The sequence below is a fragment of the Nipponia nippon genome, unplaced genomic scaffold (genome assembly GCF_047370975.1).
Source record: "Nipponia nippon isolate SJK-2023a ecotype South Korea unplaced genomic scaffold, ASM4737097v1 scaffold_2, whole genome shotgun sequence".
NCBI lineage: Eukaryota > Metazoa > Chordata > Aves > Pelecaniformes > Threskiornithidae > Nipponia > Nipponia nippon.
In genome coordinates this window covers 108,349,988-108,367,847 of record NW_028262336.1, presented here as the reverse complement: position 1 = coordinate 108,367,847, position 17,860 = coordinate 108,349,988, and the positions used below count along the sequence as shown (strand labels likewise).

The 17,860-nt window shown below is 42.5% G+C and overlaps 1 protein-coding gene across 8 annotated transcripts; it reads right to left on the bottom strand.

The window, feature by feature from the left end:
* Nucleotides 1-1,963: 1,963 nt before the first annotated feature.
* Nucleotides 1,964-15,360, bottom strand: SLC46A3 (solute carrier family 46 member 3). Of its 8 annotated transcripts, none has more exons than XR_015704460.1 (7): nucleotides 15,079-15,356; nucleotides 14,737-14,949; nucleotides 8,491-9,364; nucleotides 7,987-8,070; nucleotides 6,380-6,536; nucleotides 4,313-4,657; nucleotides 1,964-1,985 (listed from the first exon to the last, which is right to left on the bottom strand). XR_015704460.1 is itself a non-coding variant. In XM_087756083.1 (6 exons), the coding sequence occupies exons 2-6, from the start codon at nucleotides 14,926-14,928 to the stop codon at nucleotides 4,570-4,572; spliced, it is 1,395 nt and encodes a 464-aa protein (XP_087612209.1). In that variant the 5' UTR covers nucleotides 14,929-14,949; nucleotides 15,079-15,356; the 3' UTR covers nucleotides 2,075-4,569. The 8 variants fall into 8 exon arrangements, 6 of the variants coding, with proteins under 6 accessions (XP_087612209.1, XP_087612211.1, XP_087612210.1 ...); XR_015704459.1 differs by lacking the exon at nucleotides 1,964-1,985 and adding an exon at nucleotides 2,075-3,513; XM_087756083.1 differs by lacking the exon at nucleotides 1,964-1,985 and having other exon boundaries at nucleotides 2,075-4,657.
* Nucleotides 15,361-17,860: the final 2,500 nt, after the last annotated feature.

The window sequence follows — 17,860 nt, the reverse complement described above, 5'->3', positions numbered from 1 at the left end:
TTTTTGTGGGGTTACCAAAATCACATCTTAATTATGGGACAATGACTGACCTATACTTAAATACACCTTTTAAAGGAGCGGGCCACTGAAAGGATTTTTGCGTGCTTAAGTGGGGGCCAGTGTTATTAAATTCAGGGTTGTAACAACTATTTTCTGATGTCATACACGTGCCTGTGTCATGTATAAATCCTGTAAGGCAGCTATTATGATGTGGCGTATTAGGACAAAAAAAAAAAAAAGTCTGTGGTTCAAAAGATGTCAGCTCTTGTCACGTGGTGAGCTTGAAACAATATTTCTAGGAGAGGAACTGCCTTTATTCGGCAGGTCTTAATGACTTGGTTAAACTGCTAAGTGCGCTCAGTGTTCTGTTGTAGATAATTTTAGCAGAAATGTTGCTATAAACCTCTCTTCACAATCCCAAACATCTCTTGTGCTTTTCATCGTGCTCGAAGCTGCCACAAACTCCCTATCCATGTGGGTGAAAGCATCTAGCTTCCATCCTGTAAATTTTACAGTGCTTTTATGCACACCTATTGCAAAACATTGCAGCAAATTAAAAACATTGAGATGACACAGTATGAGACACTTTACGGGTGGTTTTATTTGGTTTTATATTTAAACTTGTTTCATTTAAGAAGTGAAGCTTCTAAAACTGTCTTTCACTTGAGAGCTGCAGAGATGAGAAGCTTGTGCTGTGAAATACAACACAACCTATGTCATTTGTATTTTTTGCCGTAGTGAGGTTAAGCATAGGACCAATAAATTAAACACGCAGGCGCAGACCTACTCACTATTTTGTTTTCCCGTGAGCTGATATACTTCATTAAATATCAGAATTGGCTGCTGTTTTACAATGGACAAGTTTCTTGGCAGTTTTATTTAAAGCAAAAGTAAACTGTTGTTATGAAGCCAGCTTGGGGTTCAGTAGGCTTGGTGTTGCTCTAGGCCCAGGCTAGAACAGCCGAGGGATTACCTTGCCAGGTCTGGGACAAATTAAGGTATGGGCATGGATTTTTAGGAGGGTTTTCAGGTCTGCCTTCCTACCAGCACTGTTCCGGGAATAGGGGTGCAGGAAACAGGGAGCCATCCCGTAGTTGTACACAGTTACTGGTACTTTGTAGCTCCCCGCCTCGGTGTATCTAGCTAGTTGGCGTTTCCTGCTGTTGGCTAAAAGATGGATGCTATTGTATCTGAGCAAAACGACACTAAGACAAGTAATTTAGTAGAGTTTCTCATTAGCGCAGCAAAGAGCGGACATAAATTAGGAGGCTGGATGTAATTTCCAGGTGGTTTTGTTCAGGGATTAGTGTACGTTATTATAATCTTGGGTGAGATCAAGCCATATTCAGAGCAAGGAAGCTAATTGTAGGGGTTAGCCAGGCTGGAAAGCAAACGGAATGTGTAAGAGGCACGTGCAAGAATTTATCCTTTTAGTAGAGTGATGGCAGTCAAACAGGACTGAGGCAAAGAGCTTTTGAGATACAAAGGAAGGGTTGCACTTGCTCAGTGGTGCAGGGGGTCGGGCTGGGGCCTGGTCTTCCTGGCCCAGCCCCGTCTCCCCGTTTCACACGAGCCTCGCTCTGTAAGGTGGGCGCTGGAAGCAGCAGCCCGCCGAGGCGTGCCAAGCCGGGCGTGCTGACAAGCGTAGCCGGGACGGGCCCTGCCTCGGTCTCGCATTGGACCCAACCTGGGCAAGGGGAGGACAGCGCTTGCGGGTCCCCTGGTCTGAGGTGCAATGCAAGCCTCCGTGCTGGCTTCTTGCAGAGAGCACTGCTGTCCCTGCCTCCTCTTGGTGCCGATGTTCTGGGCGGCATCTGTTCCTCTCCCCAAGCGCAGGACAAAGGCAAAAGCGCATCTTCCTGCACTGCAGTTTGTTTGTTACCACCACAAAAAATAGGTGACACCACAGTGCTGCTGCTTCTGTTTACATGAACGTTCCCCCACCAGTCATCCTGTTGGCCATTTGTCAAAAAACAATGCAAGAACTACAGATACAACACAGAGTTTAAAAAAAAACATTATTAATTTCTGTCAAAATAATTTGCATTTATATACAAATAGAGCAACTACTATAAACTTGGAAGAGTTTGCTTTAATAATCTGAAGCACATTAGTACCTGGTTTCCTCAAACTGCATTGTGCTAGGCACTTTAAAAAACACAGTTCATATCCTTCATCTGTTTGGACCTAAACTTACAGCCAGTTCTAAATGCGGTGTCTACCAGAAATATTTGCAAACAGCAAGTACTTTGTACAGCAAAATCAAGCCATAACAGAGCCTTTCCTGAAGTGTATGTACATGTTCTCATTTGGGCCGACGGAATGCCACTGCGGAACGGGCTTGCTTTGTTGGTACCTTCCGAGTGCTAGCAGGGGTGTGCATTGAAGAAGTGAAGGCACGCACCTCTTCTTCATTTGCTTTACTTTTTCCAGACAGTTTTGTGCGAAATAGTTAATTTCACAAAGCCTTACATAACTGCCTAATGAAGAGGCAAGGAAGACAATGTAATCTTTGTGCTGAAACCCTTTACATCAGGGTTTTCTTAATCTCTCCACAAGTACTCATTATGTTTTGGACCCACTGATTATTGTAAAACTCCCCTCGCTTCTCCAACAAGTTGGCAGCAACTTGGGCACCTCAAGGGAGGAGAGTTAAGCAGTTTTATTTACTGGCTAGTGTCTAAACTAGCTAGCAAAAACTAGTGATCTTTAATTGCCAACATCAGTCTTGGTAGTTCAGGACAGAAGTGTAAGAGCTGGCTATAATTATTGGCTGTGTAAATAGTCATACCCCTGTCCTGGATAAACAGCACTGTTTTCACCAGTGACGGGTAGGTAGTGGTCTCCTGGCTAGTGTAAACTCTTCTTTACCTTATTTGAACCCTCTTCCAAACTTCTCTGTCATCACAATACGTAGCTTGGAAACAATGCTGTCGTTCAAACAAAAGTATCTACAATAGTATCATCATGATGTGGTACTAATGTTTTTTGGTGGAGTACCACTGAGAAGTTCTGCAGAAGTACTCTGTTCATATGATGGATGTTAATGGCTGGAAGCAGGTCATTGATTATACAGCATACGCTACGGCCGTCTTCATTTCTAGCCTATGCTGTGTGCATGTGAAGTCAGTTCCCACATCATAGCTGCTTTCCTAGAGTTTTCCTTCTGTGAATGTCAACCACTTTACATTATTTTGATTTCTCTACCTGATCTGTTTTGGGGGAAGAGAGTCACATACAACCTACCTGTACTCTCGGGGATGAGAAACAGGATTGGCTGTCAAACTCTCTCTGAAAAAAACACATGGGAGTGATCCTCAACATGGTGTTGTATTTACATTTCTGCTGTGTTGTGCGTTCCCGAAGCTAATACTCTGGATAATTTCTACTTAAAGATCTCAAGCAAAAAGGTGAAGAGTCAATGCAGACACTGATTCCTAGGTTTGGCAGTCTCACCAGTCTGCACTGTGGCCCTGGGCAAGTCACTTGTTCTCTCTGTCGATTTCTCTCTCTCTGCAACAGGGAGGATAATATCTGTTACGGAAGGAGGGTCTTAATAGCATTTGTAAAGTGCTTTGAAGATGAGAAATGCTGTTCAAGTGCTCATAAATTATGCTGCATTCACTGCAAGATGATTAGATGCATGATTCAGATTTGGGCACCTCATTTCAGGGTTGTTAAAAAAATAATCAAAGATCCACTGAAAAGAAACGCTATTACAGCCTTTCACTAGAAGAAACATTTAAGCTAAGTACAGCCAACTTAGCTAGAAAACAAGAAATATCTATGGGACAAAAAATAGAGGTGTCTGTATGCAGTCCCTAATACATGGAAAATGATAAAAATGTATGTGCAATATGGCCTGTGCAAAAAGTAGGCATAGGCCTAACTTCACACTCTGCAAGCTGGAAATTTTCTAAGTATGACAGTTCTGCGTGAAAATCCATTTTAAGAACTAAGTCAAAGGCAAGGTCCACACATTACACATTCAACTTGCACAAACACTCTCTGCTAACTGCAGAGCAAGTACTGCCTCCAGTCTGGTTGCTTTCCGATAAAAGTATCTTTTAGTTTAGTAATTTTAGACAAGTTTGGGGGCTTCACCATTAAGACAGGCTTTTTAAGATGTACACAGTGGACCACATCCTCAGCTGGCATGAGCTCCACTGGCTTCAGCAGAATTGCCAGCACCCTCTGAGTTGATAAGCTTAATCTCTGTCTCCCCACTTAGAATGATACAAGATGTATCACAATCCACAGCTGACATTCTCAAACTTGACAAAGGGTAAGTGGAAAAAGAGTATCATCCTACCTTATTTCTTCTTCATGCTGAAAGCAGCATTAAAATCTCCATTGCCAGCCTATTTGCTAGTTAAGTGTAAGAGCTAGCTTTATTCAAGTGCTAAAAAGAGACTGGATAAAGAGTGCTACCAATTTAGTGCTCATTGCTGCAGGGCCACTTAGAGATTGCATCTGCAACTGTTGTGTTATCTCTATGGTCTCTGTATGACATAATGGTCTCTGCCACTGCATGTCAGGTTAGAAAAGCCAGGTAGACGAATCCTTTGTTCAACTATCAATGCTCTCTATGCTGGATACTTCTTCAGGTACAAGCAGAGCCAAGTCCTCCCCATTCCAGCTTGTGCACAGAAGCCAGCTGTAAGACACAGATAAGACAGATATCTTTAGCTGAGATAGTTAAGTATAGCATGCTGATTCAGCACCAACAAACATATCCGATAGCTCTGTTACAGAAATCTTCTGTAGCACAAAGCTGTTGAGGTATCTTAGTAAACAAAGCAATGACGACACTTGCCCTTATTACACAAGTTAGACAATATCATTACTGCTGTCTTTGGTAAGTACTAAACTGCTACACCTGATTTATTACAGACTGGAACAACTACCCTTTCTGCTCTCAAATAGTAACATTGCATGACACTCTCAAAAGAGGTTTTGGAGAAAGGTTATTCAAAGGGTGCGATGCCTGAGACACTAATGACAGAAGGAAAAGAAAAATAACTTTCAAAAATTTATGGTGATGATGGACTACAGTCCTGATTGCAGGATGGACTAATTGATGGTAAATATCTGTTGGGTTTTGCACAGAAGAGAGTGCTTTCTTAACAGAAACTTTCTCTCATACAGCACTGAGCTAAACTATCACTAAGATTTAATAAAACGGAAGTATTTACCAGGCATTTGTTAATATAACTGAATTCCTCACTTTTTTATTACTTTACTGAAAAGTATTCTCCACACACACACACACACACAAAAGGCCCCTTTGCTTCAATTCCCTCAGGTCTGAGACCCATCACTACCTTAGTCTTGAGTTACCCTTAGTGCAGCTTCTCCGAATAGACTGAGTAAAACGCTGTAGGCAGGCAGGCACAGAGTTGAAATGATGTGAAATATTCTAAATCGATAGCATTACCACTGCCTATTTAAAACTTAAAATGCAGCTGATGTAGAGATAAAAGGTGACTGAGATAAAGTCTAAGCATTAGGAAAAAAGATAAAGTCTCCAGCAAGAGTACCACCCTCTTAACAGCTTTTTTCCTCCCCTGAATATAAATCTATCTAATGAAAAGTGAATCCTTCTGTCATTTAGATCTATGTTCCAACACTCTAAAAAGACATAATTTATATTGGAAAGAACACACAATGAAATTAGCTTTTGTGAATACTCATGAATAATGATCTTTCGCTGTCAGTATTACTAGATATTCACTAGATATGATTAGGTGCAAATACTATAGAGGCATATTTTTTAAACATGTCTAGAGGTTTATTCATATGGGCCTTAAAGTTAGTGCAGACCTTTTACAGATTTTGATGGCACTGGGTCACAAGGTACCCATGACCAAGGACCAGGACCCATAACTTTCCATTAAATTCACTGTGTGATTGGTCATGTTTACAACCCTCATTAGCATCTAGAAGAGCTCAGACTGCAAAACTAAGCTCATGCTTTCTGTTACTTTTGTTCTGTGTGAAAGGCTTTCCTCAGGGGCACCTGCAAAGGTCCCAAACCAAGGGAAGGCACACACATGCAGTCCAGGGTACGGTGTATCCCACTAGTAGTACATTCAGGGTAGATTGTAGTTTGAGGGAACTGGGTGACAAGTTCACAGCATGGAGCTGAGGGGAGGTAGCTGGATCAGGGCCAGCATGGGACTGATGATGGGAAATCTCCAGCAAAGGTATAGGGGAGTAGGTGTTGAAGACAGAAAAAGCATGAAACTAGAGCTACTAGAGCACACTAGAAAACACTGAAGTTTGAGAACTACTGCACTAAACCATTCAGCTTCAACTCTCGTCAAAACAGAAATTACTGGCAAAAGCAGTCAGAAGCACCCTCCTGATCTGTACTTACCACAGGACAGACAGCGGAATTAGACAAAGGCCTGCTGATAAGAGGAAGCTAAAGCCTGAAAACCATGCAACAGTAGCTGCATAGAGAATATTAAAAACTGAAAGTGAAATAGTGCCGGTCACAACTTCTAAACAGGCAATGCAAGCAAACACAGCACCTGCCAAAAACAAATGGATGGATTACAAACAAAAGAAAATCAAACCAAAACCCCTTCAAAGTACTAAAGTTTTTAAACCTGTTTTGAAAGATCTATCTATCATCTACAGTATTTTAGCAAATATGCAATAACAAGCACCCGAGTATCATGTCTGCTATGAAACTGTCTTCTGTGGGGACTCCTACAAAAGACTTGTTTTTTACATAAAAAACCCCACCAAAACCCAAAAACACATTTTGCTGATGGAAACCGTTTTTCTTTGCTACTATTCTGTTCACCATACCTACTTTCTTGAACCTGCTTATCACGTGAAGTTCAAACTGTTCATCCTCACTAACCATCCTTTGCCCCTTCCAATTCTCCTCTTGATTCTCACTCTTCCCTTCTTGTTTCTTCCTTCTCTAATATTCACCTTTACATACTGAAAAGGCTCTGATCCAACAAAGACTGCTGGTTCAGCTCATAACCATCTTCTCATTTTTGGAAGGAAAGAAGCAATCTTTTTTGCACTGAACTACCCATTGGGGTGGCAGTCTATCCCATCAGTGTCTTGTTGAGCACATTTTCCCAAGCTGTATTCATATTTATGGGACCATAAACAAAATCACAACAGGTAAGCAGAAAAGGATGACAAGAGGCAATCTGATTCCTGCATCAAACTACTCAAGTAGTCAAAGCCCTGAAGAATGCCAAGAAACTGCAAAAACAGAGGTGTACATTAGCACAGATCAGTACAAAGAGATCTTTGTTTCAGTGTATAAAGATACATCTTTTAAAAAATAAAACCAAACAATTCGGGTGAATGCTTCTAGAAAGTATATGCTCCCTAAAATCTGGTTACAGCAAAATATGGGATACTAGAGCCACATTTTGAGGCCTGACATGCTTTTTTTCTGTGTTCCATATGGAAAGCACTTTGGGAAGTAATATGTTATATCTTTTGGGACATGTTTAAGTAGCCACGGCCACCCAGGAAGCCGGGCACATAGCTCAGGATTCAAGTCTTTAATTGTTTTCAAGTGCTTTGAAGGTTGACCACCTACTGCTTACCTTTCTAAGTGTGACACTGACAAATAACAAAAGTGTATCTATCTTTTTCTGCATGTCAAAATCTTGTGAATGTGGAAGTACTTGTGAAATCACACCTGTGTAAATCTTGAGCATTCCTCAGCTTCAAGTTCCCCGTGGTCTTTATTTTTAGAGTAATATCTCCTTTGAAGGTTGAAACTTGCAGTAGCTTTTAAACACAATGTTGTTTATAGTAAATTCAGAATCAAAAGCCATTAATATCTTGACATAATATGGACATAATATCATGATATAATATGGAACTTTAAAGAAAAGCAGTCTTAAAATACCAATACATATCTGTTTGTTTAAAGGTAATCTTGGTGCATCTCTGTTCTGAAATACCCTATTATTGTATTGTTTAAAAACAAATTCTACTCACCCTGTTCACCAGTGAGAACCACTTTTGACAGCATGGATCGGAGAACAGGAATAGGCATAAAGCAGAGCAAAGATGGTACTCTTACTGTAAAGCAATGAATCAGACATGAGACACTGAATAATAAAACCCCAGGATTTTACTAATACATTGCAAATGAATTAGTCACATACTTTTGAATGCTCAGTTCCCCAAATAGTAAAAAGCAATAAAAAATCAAACTGGAAGTGCACTGAGACATAATTATCCAAGCACAGAGAAATTAATAAATCCAATATATCTGTATTGCACTAAAACCAAACCATAAGCAAGTAATTCCATTCACTCTCCACACACTTCATCTTTTAATTAAATCCTAAAGCAGTCTGACCCATCCTTGTATATTTTACCTCTCTATGACCCTTTCAAGATGGTACGTCCAATATCTACCAACTGCACTCAGTACAGATAACATAGCAGCATTTTCACACATATTGTTGACCATGGAACAACTGATTTTGAACTCACCTAAAAACATGAGCAGGGTAGTTTTGGCAAAGGCAGCCATGACCATTCCTCCAATGTAAGAAAATATCCCAATAAAGACAATATAAATGTCTTTGAGACATTTAGAAAACAAGTAAACTCCTAAAAAACTGGTCAGAGAGACAGAAGTGAACGCAGCTGCTCCATATCCAATGTATACTTCATTCCAGCAGAGTGGCTCATCCAGTTCATACAGCGTAAAAAGTGAACTCCCACCAACCATAGTAAACAAATATGTCATAAATGTAAAAAGTAACACAATGATTAAAACTCTCTTTTTATAAGGGGCCATTTTAAAAAGCATGTACACTCCAGAAAATGTCTCTCTAAGAAGTTCTTTACAAGATACTGGTGCCTGGTGCTGGAATTCAGATATACCTACTGTATCTTCCAGAAAAAATATAATATAGATAATATTAATGACATGAAGGAGAGATGTTGTGACAAATGTCCATGTAAAGCCTGTTCCTCTTAGAAAGTAGCCAGACAACAGTCCTGCCAATCCAGATACAACTCCAAAAATCAAATCCACCACAGCTATTCGCATTGTCTTCTGCTTCTCATCGTGACACACGTCTGCTATGAAAGCAAAGCCTCCTCCAAGGAAAGTTGCCATGCTTCCAAACAGTCCAGTAATAAATGCAACCGCAAATAGGATAGAGAGTGACAAGGAAAAATAAGATATTACAGTGAGGCAAATATCAGCAATCAAAGCTCCCATTGATGGCAAAACTAAAGACCTTTTGCGTCCCTGGCGATCCCCATTAGCTACAACGACAAAGGCGACTATAAGGCTGGGAACGGCCCCAGTTAAGTCCAACTGCATATTAAAAACAGAGGCTTTTTCTTGAACTTCCTGCAAAGAGAAAACAAAAATAATTGTAAATACTATAATACATTGCAAAAAAAACCCTATAATAATATTACACTTACATAATGATTAACATGCAATATAAAGAATAGCACATGTTTATAGATGATAAATTACATCATTATAAAACATAATACAAACCTTATCATTTTATAAGATTGTATGACATTATATGCTATAATCAAATACAGTACATTACTGTATGTTTATAAGAATGCATTACATTACAGCAATTGTTAATACAAAGGAATTGCATATTCAAAGACTCATGCTTTTGTAATTGTACCTCCAATATTCCTCAAACACCCCTTGTTACATTTGAAGCCAGAACTTATTTCTTAAGATACAGTCTTGCTCGTACTCTTGACAGAGAAGTTCCAATGGAGACAAGAGAACAATTCTTTTGAACATGCATTTAGAAGAGCTGGTGCTTATACTGTAAGTACCTCCTTCAGTACAGGGTATGTCAAAAGGACACCGGGCCTATTTTAATCTCTCAGAAATCAGTAGTAAAACAGCCTTTGACTGAGGAACACACCCCATGCTCCCCAATCACAGGAGATCATTTTTCTTCCTAAATAATCCTACTGAGAGGGTTACAAAGAAACAATTCACTGACTTGCACACTGTGCAAGTAAACAGGTCAGGATTTGCTGACATCCCAGTGTACAATGTTAATAACAACAACAACCACAAATGTGAAACACCGCATTAAAAATTATACCAACTCACAGATATGTGAATTAACTAATTTTTAAAACACTGGAAAGCTCTGAGTTCAGAAACTGTCCAAATCAGTGATGATCTCTATAGATATGCTACAGCAGGTATTGACATAAGGAACAGCAGCTAACCCTATGACAATAAGCTGTAAACACCCATTATGGGAAAAATTTCTGAGTTCTTTTTAACAGAAGTACAAAAATCAAATGTAGCGGAAAAACAGTTAACCGAACATGAATGGCTGTAGAAAAAAGAACTAAAGAAAAGTAAAATATAAAAAAAAAATATTATCTTCTTATGAAGCCAGCTGCTAAACGATGTTCAGCAAGCTAATTCAGGTCTTGCTTTTAATGCATCGATGCAGGCTAGAGAGCCAGCAGCCACAGCAGCCCTTTCAAAGACAACCACCTGATCAGACACAAGAGCAGCAGGGGAAAAGGAAGTCACCTCATTCGCACAAACCCTTTATACGCTATAAGATAAACTTTCAGATGCAGAGAGTAAAGTCACTCTGAAAGTTTTCTTCAGGTTTTCTGAGGTATCACACTGACTTGGGCAGGGGCTGCACTCTTCAATCCGTAGCAGGTACAGCCATGTAAGTCTTCCCAAGCCATTCCTGGCCTGTATTCAAGCCATCTATATGCCACGTTTCAGGCATCTCCTCTGTAGCTAACATAATCCCCACTGAGTAGCATCCGAAAGACGAAAAAAAAATAGGATTTCCAGGAACATACTTTGGGCAATTTTAAAAGCTGCTGAATGCTTTATAAATTCATATTTGTATTTACAGGCAAAGACCATGAGTTTCCAGTTCAATCTCTTTTTTTGTTTACAGGATACCAGGTTTTATTGCAAGAGGAAAATCAACTGATCCTGAAGCCCTCAAGGAAAGGCCTCAAGATCCCCAGCACTCTGGAGTCTTTTACTCTCTTCCCTTATGGTGTCTGACTACCTTAGGATTCATGATGTCCTGTCCACTGACTGGCACTGTAGTCACCCTGGAAGGGTCAAAACCATGAAGACTGAACAAACTGAGACGGAAAATGATATTCTGATCTTTAGCTCCTCCCCTGCTGACAAAGAGAACTCTATGTAGTTGCAGGCATTGCTTCTTTACTAGGATCATTAGGTTCAGAGACATGAGTGTCACAGAAATGCTAATACATTAGAAATAAAACTCTATGTAGTTGCAGGCATTGCTTCTTTACTAGGATCATCAGGTTCAAAGACATGAGTGTCAAAGAAACGCTAATACATTAGAAATAAAACTAGATGTTATTATATACCACCTCAACCCACATTAACCATACAATACAAATATTATTGCCAAACCATAAGGAAGTGTTGAACTGGAGGAATAAAACAACAGAGACTTGGGTTTCATTGTTTTGGAAGTAGATGTGCAACATAAAGAACATGGCTACACATCCAGATACCGCAAATGACCATAACCTTGCAGACATAAATGACTTGTCTACTGACAACAAGACTAAAAGACAAAAGTACAGAAAAACTCCATTTAGAGTGTAAAGCACTCAGCTGCCCACTTCACGTTATTATAAAGTCAATGGAAAGGAATACAGAAAATGATAGGTCAAACCCAAAGCTGCTTTAAAATCATGTAACTCTATTAAAATCAATGGAACTACACAAATTTGGAGAGAAAGGTCTAGTTTTTTAATCTGTAAATTCACTCTACTCTGAAAAAATGCCCATCGTGGACAGAAATAGTTCTTAAAATCACAGATTTCAAAATTAAAAGAATGAAAATGAAGAAGCAATTCACTTATATAAGGATTAAATTAAGAGAGAAGTGTAGTGCCTGATGCTGAACAATGTACAGGACATGATATACTGACAGGCTCATAAAATTAAAAAACATTACTGAGTAGCAAAGGAAAATGCATGATTTGGATAATAAATAAAGTGGACAATAAATAATGTTTAACGATTAATCATATAGCTCTTTCTGAGCTAAAAAAAAAAGGATTATCCAAGTCAGTGATTGGAATGCTTCAGCTTGTATTCAAATTACCTTTGAACTAATTTTGTTATAAAATGACTAATTTCCTTCTAATAATAATTAACCTAAATGCTGCAAAGACTATCCATTTTGAACTATATTCTACTTTTTTGCAGACTCCAAGTGATTTTTGTCTTCAATTTCCTTTTACATTTTGCTTTGAAATAGATGAGATTAGTAAAAAGCTTCTCCGTTCTCAGAAAGGGCTTACTTACACTAAATTAACTATTAAGGGAGGTGTTCCTCTAAAAGTTAATGCCAAACAGGGCCTGTTGGGAACACTCCTGACAGCAAAATTTACAGCATCTGTAAACACAAGTCAGTTAGGATGGTCTTGGAAAATCCAGAACACCCACTTCACATATGCTCAGCAAAGGGCTTGGAACTGCATTACTGGATCTACTCTTTTCCCCATACACAGGATTATTACTCAGCACAGAGATCGTGTTCCACTGAAATTAATGGGTGTTTTGGGCATTTTACATTCTTATACTATGGCAACAAGTGTGGTATCAAAATGCAGGTGAGATGTCCAGACAAGAGCATGATTGCTCAAAAGATCATACCCTGCTGGCAATCATTGAAACGGAGGGAATGGAAATTTGGCAGGAAAGGGAAACAAAGAAGTTCTATTGGCCATTATTCAACTATGGTCTTGATATGTTCTCAAATATAAAGTTAATTATACTTCGTATCCTTTATGCCAAAAAACCTGTAATGTGTGAATTCACCACCACATCAATCAGAGATGCTATCTAAACTTCAGCTGAAATTAAGCACTCTGCTTCAGTGTCTTGCAAAAAGAAATATGAAGTCTTGTATCCTGAGCATAGGTGATCACAGTTTGAAAATCAGGTTGAATTTGGGGGGTTTCTAGCAAATGCGAAGTGCAGAAATGTTTGTGAAATGTAGGTTTCTTGATGGGCTCTGTGATTAGAAGTGTATGTCCCACGTATGGTTTTCTTCGAGTTGCTCCTTCTATTGACACATGACACCGTATGACAAAATGCCCACACGCAGCACCAAACAGGGAGCTAATACTAAAGAAAACACTTTGGGGGAGTAACATACAAGCATTACTCAGACAATAATTGGTTATTATCTCCAAATTAATTCCAATGGGTGGCATACATTACCTTCCTCAGCTTATGGGGCAGCTCAGAAAGCACGCTGGACTTCAGTTCTATCAACCTTTTTACTTTCACATTCTTTCTAAGACCAGCTTCTGTCACATGAGGAAGAACCTACTCCACACTAAAAATCCCGAATTATTTCTTTGATCATCTTCAATGGAAGCATGTACCATAAAAAAAATTCATTTATATATGACAAATGAAGCTGCTAAGGTCAGGTGTTCCGTCTTGTGCATACACAGCACATCAGAGATTCAAATCTGGGATGTGAGCGAAAATTTTCAGGTGCCGCCCTTTCAGCAGCATAGGGGAATGCCAGCTGACTGTTTCCGTAACTCTGTCTTCTGCGTAATTTACAGTCCAAGTCATCTACTTCTCTGACTCTACAGTGGTTTCATGTTCCACTTAATCCAATCTAACAGTTGTTGTTGCCAAGGATGGTTCTATTGTACCTCTTCTGCAAATGTGTTCCCTCTGCCATGCCGATGTTAGATACAGCAATTGTGTGGCCAGAGTCTGTCAGGGCAGTGCACTGCTTCAGAAAACAACACTCAAACCCCAACAAACTCAAAAAAAGAGATGAGCTTTCTGTTGAATCAGTGCCCATATCAAATCCAAACCATAGCCTGGAACTGTGGAATTGCAAGATACAACACATGGCGGGGAACAACGGTGGGGTAGAGGGGAAAGGAAAATGGAGTATGATCATCTCTTCTGCTGGCAGCCCACAGTTAGTTCTGCTTACGCATAGCATTAAAACTGCACTGGAAGTGCAAGGGAAGAGGTTCCAATCAACAGCTAGCTATCCAGCATGCTGAACTATGAAGAAATGCTAAAAATGTAATCAACCATGAGATGCTGTCATCTTGCCATCTTTATATTTCAATAAGGCAGACTAGCACTGCTATGAATGGTAAATCAATTATGTTTGATTGTGCAAGGATCAATTAAATAATTTTTCACATTTTAAAAACACAAAAATTTTTTTTTAACCCCCCCCCATTCTTCATACTTGTAATTCCTCTGAAATAAATGTATTCCAAGCTAGATCGTATTCCTGAAAATTAGAGGACATTTGCTAAAGTTTACATAGTTACAGAGAACACTGGAAGTCACAAAGACAACTGATGGCTCATAAACACACGCACAACTCCTGCTGGAAGGAGGAGCCTTCAGCGGTACCCGTTGTAAGGTCAGCCCAATGCCAATTTGGGCCAAATCCTCTAGGATGATTTTCAGCTCCTGTTAAAATATGAATTTACCTCAGCATCTTCCTGGAGACAAATCTTTGTCTTTAAAGCACCACAACTACCTACAGCGCAACACAAGAGCGATGAGACAGGGAAGTGACAGCAGTTTACAAAACTAGTGCTCTTCTATATATAGAAGGTTAAGTAAGGTTAGAGAAAAGGCTACGTGGAGACAGCACCTAATGGCTGCAGCTTTACTTACAGCTGTATTGTTTTCTCCCCTCTTACCTTCTGCTTGATATAAGTCGGGCTACTTTTATTCTGTTCACAGTAAGTGGCACTGCTATTGCTGATGAAAGTGGAGTTGTACTCCTCCTCCCACAGCCGCCGGTAGATGAACTGCTGCACCAGCGGGCTTGTCAAGGAAGACGCAAACGTGTAGATGAAAATGACGGGCTCCACGCACAGAACCTTCCTCATTTCTGGGTTCGGCTTTTAATCCTGTGTACCAGAAAACGCAACGCAATAACTCACGACGTGAGAGGCAAACACCCGACCCGCCGGCGCGCCCCGCCTCGGCTGCGGGCAGCCCCTACCCGACCCCCGTCAGCCCGCCCGCCCCGAGCGGACCTGCCCCGCCGGCCCCGGCCGTGCCCCCGCCGTCGCCACCTGCCTGGGCCGGGCCCTGCCCCGCCGAGGTGCCGCCGCCCGCCGCCCGCTCTCCTCCGCCCCGCACCGGCCCGCGGCGGAGGTCACGCAGCGCCCGGCGGTGCGTGACGGCGGGAGGCGGGACGAGGCGGACAGCCGCGGCCCTCAGCGGAGGAGCGTCCCCCGCCGCCCCGCCCCGGGCCGCGGCGGCCGAGCGGAGGAAGCTGGGCGCCGCCATCTCGCCCCGCTGCCGGCGGCGGCTGCTCGGTGTCGGCTGCTCAGTATCCCTCAGCCACCCCCCCCCCCCCCACCCCGCGGCCTGGCGCTGCCGGCCGAGCCGTCCCGGGGCGGGAGCGTGGCCTCCTCCGCGGCCCGGGGGCAGCCCTCCGCCGCGGGGAGGAGAAGGGTCCCCCCCCCCCCGCGGTGTCGGCACCCGCGGCAGGGGACGCCTGGGGTTGCTGCTGGGAATCACGGCAAGTCAGCAGCTTCGTGATCTCAGCCCCGAGCAGCGGCGTGCCAAGCGTTACTGTCGCTCAGTGTTGACGGGGCCAGGGAGTTTGTTTTCGCCGGTTACGAAAGGAGGCCTCGTTTAACGCCGGGCTGGTGGACCCGGTGCTGAGCTGGGTCCCGCGGGGTCAGCCTGCCGGGGGTGACGGCCCCGCTCTGGCCGAGGTCCTCCTCGCACTGCCGTGGTTTCTGCTCCCTGCTGCCGTGTTGTCCGCTCCCAACTGAAGTGATTGAGAGGTTTTATTGTAACTGCTCCCCTTCCACACGCTCCCTGGGCTTGCCAGGGTGGGTAAAAGCAATGTTCGTTAGCTAATGGCTGGTCTCCAGTTAATACATCCCATTCTCCCCGAGTCTGACACAGCTGGTGCCGAGTGTCAGGGCAAAGGCGCCGTGGGCCGTGTCTGCGTCGGCACAGCTGCTGCGGCTCATGCTTTGGCTCTACAAGAAAGGTTGTGCTGGTGCAGATCTGCGGTTGTGCTGTTTAGATACGGCCTCTGCCCGCCATGATGTACACAACGGAGGGAGCACGCCCTGGCATCGGAGCTATAAAACTTCAGGGTGTGTTTTCTTGTACAAACTACAGAAGCCGTGTCTGCTCACAGATGGTGGCTGCTGGTTGGGTTATGGAGGCTGGTTTCTCTCTGCTTTGAGGCGGGGTGCTTTGGGACAGACACCACAGTACCCCTGCTCTCTTTGTTCTTGTTGGTGCACTGTCATTTTAAGACACTGAGATGATTCTGGCCTCCTTACAGGTGTGGTACAACAAGGAGAGACAACATAGTTGGGGAGTAGAAGCCCAAAGGACCTCCTTTCATTCTTCAGTACTGCTTTTCAATGACAAATATTGCAAAAAGTCCTATTTGCTACAAGCACATCAAAACTTCAAAGGTTCCCTGATGTAGCTTTTCTCTTAAAACAAGAAGTGCAGTTTAATAGCTTCATGAATATTCAGTTACTTTGTAAACTGATTTGAAGCCAGATTAACTGTAACATGGGTCATATGATCTCGAATAACGCTTTAATTTGTTTCACTGGCATGTGACATGTCATTCAGTCCCAAATTTAGGGACAACACTGGCCTGTCATGTGTCTCAGCATAGGATCAACCCAATGTACAAGCTCAGTGGCCTTGATCTTTTGCTTCAGATGGTGAGCTTGTTTGGTCTGGCATATAGGCCTGCTGACAGAGACACACAGACACAGACAGACACTGATTCAAAAAAAGTGTGACTCTGGCCTGAGATCAACTGTAGAGAGTATTGTCCTTCTCCTCGGCCTATCCAGGTCCAAAGTCTGATTCATCCTGTGACAGTATTTTGTTTGTCACAAGGTAAAGCAAAAACGATCATGTGGGGGTTACATGCAAATGGCCTGCTAGAGGAGAGGGCTGTTCAGGTCACTCAGCCAGCTGTTAACATTTATCTGGATGTGGTGAAGAGGGATTTTAAGCCTGTAGGAACTTTCTGTTCTTCCACAGAAAGATATTGTCCAGAGCCCCATTAAGTCTCTTGCTAGGTCCATCTGTGCTGAAGAGCATGTTGCTCATAGAATCATAGAATTGTTAAGGTTGGAAAAGACCCATAGGATCATTGAGTCCAACCGTTAACCTAACACTGCCAAGTCCACCCCTAAACCATGTCCTCAAGCACCACATCTACCCGTCTTTTAAATACCTCCAGGGATGGAAACTCAACCACTTCTCTCAGCAGCCTGGTCCAGTGCCTGACTACTCTTTCAGTGAAGAAGTTTTTCCTAATATCCAACCTAAATATGCCCTGGTGCAACTTGATGCCATTTCTTCTCGTCCTGTCGCTTGTTACTAGGGAGAAGGGACTGACCCCCACCTCGCTACAGCCTCCTTTCAGGTAGTTGTAGAGAGCGATAAGGTCTCCCCTCAGCCTCCTCTTCTCCAAACTAAACTAACCCAGCTCCCTCAGCCACTCCTTATCAGACTTGTGCTCCAGACCCTTCACCAGCTTCGTTGCCCTTCTTTGGGCACACTTCAGCGCAATATTCGAGGTGTGGCCTCACCAGTGCCGAATATAGGGGCACTATCACCTCCCTGGTCCTGCTGGCCACACTATTCCTGATACAAGCCAGGATGCCATTGGCCCTCTTGGCCACCTGAGCACACTGCTGGCTCATGTTCAGCTGGCTGTCAACCAACCATGAACACAAGTGTCTGAGTACAGGCCAGGTTGATGGGCAAAGCTCATTTTACCTACAGAGCTGCTCTGCTTCTGTCCTTCCTACCTCC

What these genes read in the sequence shown, in the direction of transcription:
- SLC46A3 (XM_087756083.1), bottom strand. Translation starts at nt 14,928, where the DNA reads ATGAGGAAGGTTCTGTGCGTGGAGCCCGTCATTTTCATCTACACGTTT. An exon ending in GGTTCTCACTGGTGAACAGG is followed by an intron (nt 6,537 to 7,986) that starts GTGAGTAGAATT and finishes TGTTTTTGGCAG; the next exon opens with GTGCTGTGTTTGCTTGCATT. An exon ending in ATTCCGCTGTCTGTCCTGTG is followed by an intron (nt 4,658 to 6,379) that starts GTAAGTACAGAT and finishes TGTGTCTTACAG; the next exon opens with CTGGCTTCTGTGCACAAGCT.